The sequence below is a fragment of the Rhinoraja longicauda genome, chromosome 39 (genome assembly GCF_053455715.1).
Source record: "Rhinoraja longicauda isolate Sanriku21f chromosome 39, sRhiLon1.1, whole genome shotgun sequence".
Classification (NCBI taxonomy): Eukaryota; Metazoa; Chordata; class Chondrichthyes; order Rajiformes; family Arhynchobatidae; genus Rhinoraja; species Rhinoraja longicauda.
This window is the reverse complement of record NC_135991.1, coordinates 3,559,620-3,566,706: the sequence shown is the minus strand read 5'-3', so window position 1 is coordinate 3,566,706 and position 7,087 is coordinate 3,559,620. Positions and strand designations below refer to the sequence as shown.

The following is a 7,087-nucleotide window of genomic DNA, read 5'->3' as shown; positions in this document are numbered from 1 at the left end:
AAGGCGGGGAGATGCTTGCCTTCATGGATCGGAGCATCGAGTATTAGAGTCTGGAATTCATGACGTAGCGTTATACACCGAGGAGGTGACCTTAGGTTCAGAGAACGTTGGTTGTGGCGCATTTGTCGTATTACGTGAAGTTCTGTACACCTTATTGCAGGAAGGATGTCGGTCCTTTGGAAAGGATGCAGATGAGGTTTACCAGATAGAGGCGCGGATTTGCGGAATATTCGGTGCTGGTGGAGATTAGGATGAGATGAATTGTTTTCTCTGTAACGGGTGAGGTTGAGAGAACAGCCGATAGCTATAAACGTTTGAGGTGCAGAGATGGGGTAAATAGACACCAGCTTTGTTTCTGCATGGTGAAACATAAAATAGCAGACAGCGTAGCTTGAAGGTGAGAAGAACAAACTTTAAAGGGGGGGGTGGTGGTATACGGGAACAATTTTTACAAAGTTGGTGTTGGGTGGCAGGAAGGTGGTTGAGGGAGATACAATGGTGACATGCAGGACACTTTTGGATGCACACACACACTTATATGGGTTATTGAGGGATATATATTGTGCGCCGGCAGGTAAGATTTTCCATTGGCATCATGTCGGGCATTGACAGGGTGAGGTCTAGTTGTGATGTTCTATGTTCTACGATAATTCTGGAACATACAAGTGGATGTATTCATCTATTCCGAACCGTACCTAATTGAATGACGGTGATGATCGGATATTTCAACGCGCTCTCAAGCTGCTCTCGGAACTTCGTCTGAGTTACTGCATAAATGAACGTGTTTGTGCAGCAACTTAAGGTCAACAACATGAACGAGATTTGCTGAAATATGAACGTGGAGTCAGTGTCGTGCTCTGGATTTATTTGAGCAATGACGTAATGGAAGAAATATATGACGTAAGCCAACCACAAAAGAAGGAAGTTGCCGGATAGCGCAAAGAGCAAAATGACCGACTTCCTTCTGCTCTCCATTTCCGGATCACTGCTTTTCTCTTCTGTTCTGTGACCCCTCAGTCTCTTACGGATTCTATTGGACACCAAAATGTATCTCACCGTCAGGGCATTGAGCAAGAGGATCAACGCGAATGGGAACAGTGGACTCAACACTTTATCCAGGCAATCGTATGCCACCCATCCCGGCTCCGTGAAATAAACTGATTTTCTCAGACAGCCCCACGGGACACCGTTCACCAGCGTCTCAGGTTCGAACGTAAAGTAAACGGGGACATCTTTACAAAAAAAGAAAATGCTGGTAGTTGCCAGAACGGCAGCTGCTACTTTACCGCTGCAATATTTCGCTTTCCACTTATTGCAGCAAATGGCGACAAAGCGATCGAAAGAGAAAGCGACCGTGAACCAAACAGAACAGTCCGTGATGAAGGAGAACAGACCGGCAATTACACCGCACACCGGCGTTACCTCTAGGATAGAGCCTGGGATATAATAATAAATGATCCTCCATATGATTACTGTGATTATAATGGACAACAGGTCCGCCGCTGCCATGGCGACCAGGTATCGCGTCGTGCAGATGGAGAGGCCACATTTACCCTGGGACAGGATCACAATCGCCAGGACGTTCACTGTTTCAAAAAAAAAAGATTAATTAGATCGTCCTGAAATATACAACGAGATCTGGGTGTCCTAGTGCTGAAAGGAAGCATGCAGGTACAGCAGGCAGTGAAGAAAGCCAATGGAATGTTGGCCTTCATAACAAGAGGAGTTGAGTATAGGAGCAAAGAGGTCCTTCTGCAGTTGTACAGGGCCCAAGTGAGACCGCACCTGGAGTACTGTGTGCAGTTTTGGTCTCCAGATTTGAGGAAGGATATTCTTGCTATAGAGGGCGTGCAGCGTAGGTTTACTAGGTTAATTCCCGGAATGGCGGGACTGTCATATGTTGAAAGACTGGAGCGACTAGGCTTGTATACACTGGGCTTTAGAAGGATAAGAGAGGGATCTTATCAAAACGTATAAGACTATTAAGGGGTTGGGCATGTTAGAGGCAGGAGACATGTTCCCAATGTTGGGGGAGTCCAGAACAAGGAGCCACAGTTTAAGAATAAGGGGTAGGCCATTTAGAACGGAGATGAGGAAAAACATTTTCAGTCAGAGTGAATCAGTGGAATTCTCTGCCTCAGAAGGCAGAGGAGGCCAATTCTCTGAATGCATTCAAGAGAGAGCTAGATAGGACTCTTAAGGATAGCGGAGTCAGGGGGTATGGGGAGAAGGTAGGAACGGGGCACTGATTGAGAATGATCAGCCATGATCACATTGAATGGCGGTGCTGACTCGAAGGGCCGAATGGCCTCCTGCACCTATTGTCTATTGTCTATATTATGCTGTTGTACGTACCGATCACATCGCTCGAAATTTACCCTTCTTTCCATATCCGCTACCAACACCAATTGGTACGACACACCGGTGGCGCTGCGGTAGAGTGGGTGCGTCACAGCCACAGAGACCCGGGTTCGATCCTGACTGCGGGTGCTGTCTGTACGGAGTTTGTACGTTCTTCCCGTGACCTGCGTGAGTTTTCTCCGTGTGCTCAGGTTTCCTCCCACACTCCAAATACGCACAGGTATCTCGGTTAATTGCTTTGGTAAATTGTAAATTTGGCCTAGTGTATGTAGGATAGTATTAATGTGCGGGGATAGCTGGTCGGCGCGGAGTCTGCGGGCCGAGGGGCCTGTTGCCATGTGGTATCTATAAACTAAAGTAGAATAAACAGGTTTCGTTCACAGACCCTGCATGGAAACATGGCCGTCGGTTAATCTAGTCCATTTCAACTATCGATCTCCCGTTCACAGTAGAACATTGTTTTCCCACTTTTACATGCTCTGCCTGTTCAATCGAGGCAATGTACAGACTCACACGAACCTACAAACACGCAGATCTTCGTGACGTGGGAGGGAACCGGAGCATCTGCTGGAATCCCACACAGTCACAGGGAGAATGTGCAAACTCCACACAGTCAGGTACCGAGGTCAGGCTCGAACCTGGGCTTCAAGCGCTCTGATGCGGCTAATCTGCCAGCTGCGCCAGTGTGCTGCCCAATCAGTTGAGTTTATAGGACTTGGTATTACAATCCCTACTGTAATCGGCACCTTCTTAATCTCTTGAGTGGGGGTAGGGGTAAATACTTCATTGGGGTCATCAGGTGGGCACCCTCCTTCCTTGGTGTTTCGTTGATAGGCCCACGACACCTCCAGAGGGCTCAACAGCGATACCTGGCATCCCAGGTGCGCTCCCCTCCGTTTTTACCCCGGTTGCTGATCATTTTGCAGACCAGTTGGAGTCTTTCCTCTTCAGCCACAGCCAGTTGCTGTTTCGCTCGGCAGCCTCTGACAGTGACCTGACGGCTTGCCGGAAGGCCCGTCCTCGGACTCCCATTCTCTTCAGGAGTCTGGTTGTTGACATGGCTACAAACCCTCTACAACCAACCTCTAGGGGGAGCACCTGGGCACGCCAGCCGCGTTGTTTTGCCTCGGCTGCTAAATCTGAATACCTCAAATTGTCAGTTTAAATCTGATAATCTGACTGGCAGTTACAATGTACCCCACATTTCAATAGTAATAAACGCAATTCTGTACTCAGTACGTTGGACATTGGGAATACTAGCCCCAAACACCGAGGCAAAGGACATTTGGAAAGAGTGTTTGCAAATCAACATTTCAAATCCGGCACATAACGAGTTCTGGAATGAAATTTCTCCTCTTTGAAATCGAATCTATAAGGGGGATAAATACTCGAAACATTCAACGGGTTGGCCATCGTCCGTGCAGAGGGAGGCAGAATTCACAAAAAAAGGAAAGATTTATGGGACTGAAGGCCAAATGCAGGGTAACTCTACCCTACAATGGCAACTGAAAGTCGGCATGTACAAGGTGGGCCAAGGTGTCCATTCGCTGCTGTTCAGCCATAATGCTGTAAGAATATATTTTGAACTGTGTTTTTTTAAAAAACATTTCTACTACCGGTGCTTTCAGCCTGAACAAGGGTCTCCACCCGAAATGTTACCTGTTCTTTTTTCTCAAGGGATGCTTCCTGACCCGCAGAGTTACTCCAGCATTTCGTGCCGATCTTCGGTGTCAACCAGCATATGCAGTTACTTCCTACACTACCTGCGTATGGCTTGATTGGACTCGTATACGGTATCATTGACTGCATCGTATGCAACCAAAATCATGTACACATGACAACAATACACCAAAACAAAAAGTGAAGCATAGAAGCATAGAAAATAAGTGCAGGAGTAGGCCTTTTGGCCCTTCGAGCCAGCACCGCCATTCAATTTGATCATGGCTTTACTCAATCAGTACCCCGATCCAGATTTCCCCCATATCCCTAGATTCTGCTCGCCCTGAGAGCTATATCTAACTCTCTCTTGGATACAGCTGCTGAATTGACCTCCACTGCCTTCTGTGGCAGAGAATTCCACAGATTCACAACTCTCTGGGTGTAAACGTATTTCCTCATCGCAGGCCCACCCATTATTCTTAAACTGTGGTTCTGAGTTCCCCCAACATGGGGGATATTTTCCTGCATCTAACATGTCCAATCCCTTAAAAATTGTATACCTTTTTATCAGACCCCTTCTCACCTTTCTAAATTCCAGTGAATACAAGCTCAGTCGATCCATTCTTTCATCGCATTTCATAAAGTCTGAAGATTTCATTAGAGGAAAGAAAGAAATGGCAGACGAAAGATTAAAAATGCGTTCTTTGAAGAAAAAGGTCTAAGTTCGAAAGGCAGTCAGTCACTGCAGAATTTTAGGAAACGTGCGTTTTAAGGGATTCGACAGGCTAGATACAGGAAAATATCCCCCATGTTGGGGGAGCTCAGAACCAGTTTAAGAATAATGGGTGGGCCATTTAAGCCTGCGACGAGGAAATACGCTTACACCCAGAGAGTTGTGAATCTGTGGAACAGCGGCCGGAAATACATGACATATGAGTGATGGTGGAATAGCCTGAACCGTGAGTTCCTCTACACTACTTTAAATGCAAATATATTGATTTGTTTTATGTCTAATAAACTCTCAAATTTAACATTTAAATGTTCAATCTTAATGTGTCGAAATTGCGATTAAATTAAAATAGTTTTCTTTCATTTCTTTTTTTCACTTTCAACATTAAAATAAACAAATGTTCGGTGAAAACGTTCGGTGAAAAAGGTGAATATTCTAAAAACCGAAGAAACTCCCCATGAGACAAGCGTGCTCAAGCTGGCCATTCGCGACTCACTGCGCCAGCCGAAAGAGGGCTCTGCCCGAGACAGCTGCCTGCCCCTTTTCCGGGGTTATGTCCGCGCCCGGATGGTGTTGGAGAGGGACTAAGCGCTGTCCACGGTCACCCTGGTGGATTTCCGGGACCCCTGGGCACCGCGGGGGGTTGGGTGCATCCTGGATGGGGATTGTAATATAATTGTGCAATAGTTTCATTTGTTTATATAGTATTCTGGTGGTGGCTTATCTTTTGTTTTGTTGTATTGTAAATATTGTTTTTAAATAATTGAGTACAATTTTTGAATAATTAATAAATGAGGACGAGATTTTCATCAAAACCTCAGTGACAGACTGCCCCAGAACTAAATCCCTTACCACGAACCGACAAGATAGAAGGCTATCAATGGATATCTTCCATAATTAAATAACTCATTTGAAGTCTGTTGATCTAAATCGAACGTCAATGAGTCGAGTTGCTAAGAATCGTTTTCTTCGTTGAAAGAAGCTGACTCCTACAGAGCAGATGAAGGCCATTGCCATTGCAATGGCGGCACGGTGGCGCAGCGGTAGAGGTGCTGCCTTACAGCGAATGCAGCGCCGGAGACTCAGGTTCGATCCTGACTACGGGCGCCGTCTGTACGGAGTTTGTACGTTCTCCCCGTGACCTGCGTGGGTTTTTCCCCCGAGATCTTCGGTTTCCTCCCACACTCCAAAGACGGACAGGTATGTAGGTTAATTGAATATAGGTAAATGTGAAAATTGTCCCTGGTGTGGTAGTGTGTGTAAGATCGGGTTAGTGCGGGGATCGCTGAGCGGCGCGGACTCGGTGGGCCGAAGGGCCTGTTTCCGCGCTATATATCTATAAATCTAAACAAAATCTAAAAATCTAATCAACTATAACCCCATTCACTTACCAGGAACACCAATGATGGAAAGGAAAACGTAATAGATTTTCTCAATCAATTCAAATGTTTCCCTCATTTTCTTTGGAAGGCAGCTTTCTTGGCTCCGCGGGTAATCTCTATGATTATGATCCCTTCATTTCGCCTGTAATTTATATCATAGTAATTCCCAAATGTGCTTCCAAAAATATCTCAGTCGCCGTACAAAATACAGATTACGTCATCAGAGCAAATTTCAGCCAAGAAGAATTGGAGATTAATTTGAAAACGAATTACAGATCGTATTCCCCTGCTTCAATTCACGGTGGGTGTAGTGGGGGAGGGGGGAGGGGGGGAGGGGGGAGAGGGGGGGGGGGGAGGGGAGTTGATAGAGTGAATGCACCTTGTTTTTCTCTCCTATGATAAGGGAATCAAAGGTCTGGGAAGGTTTGGGCTTCATTGCATGGAGAGCAACATCGGTTTAAACATCGAGAAGTTCGCAATCTCGTGTAGAGACTGATGCCGGCAAGCTCCAAGCCGCAGGAGGTTCGACCAACCCCGTCTAGGGAGTCCGATCGACCGGCACGGGGAGCTGAGATCCCCCCGGTGCGGGGGCTTGATCGCCCCGATGCGGATGCCTCGACCGCCGGTTGCGGAAGCCAAGATCACCCGGACACCGGAAGGTTCGAGTGCCCCGACCACGGGAGAACAAAGAAGGGAAGAAGAATGAACGTGTTTTTGCCTTCCATCACAGTGAGGAATGTGGGGCAGTCGTTGTGATGGATGTTCATGTAAACAATTTACTTGGGTGCCTTGTTGCTCTTTATTGGTATGACTGTACGGCAATCTGAATTTCACTGCACCTTAATTGGTACATGTGACAATAAACTCACCTTGTCAACCTTGAAACCTTGGGTAAGAGGCTGAGGGTTGATCTTATCGAGTTGGACGATATCCACGAGGGCAATAAATAGGATGA

The 7,087-nt window shown here is 46.6% G+C and overlaps 1 protein-coding gene across 1 annotated transcript; it reads right to left on the bottom strand.

The window, feature by feature from the left end:
- Positions 1-675: 675 nt before the first annotated feature.
- LOC144611100 (putative G-protein coupled receptor 139) lies at positions 676-6,208 on the bottom strand. Its single transcript, XM_078430172.1, has 2 exons — positions 6,142-6,208; positions 676-1,586 (listed from the first exon to the last, which is right to left on the bottom strand). Exons 1-2 carry the CDS (start codon positions 6,206-6,208, stop codon positions 676-678), a joined length of 978 nt encoding a protein of 325 aa, XP_078286298.1.
- Positions 6,209-7,087: the final 879 nt, after the last annotated feature.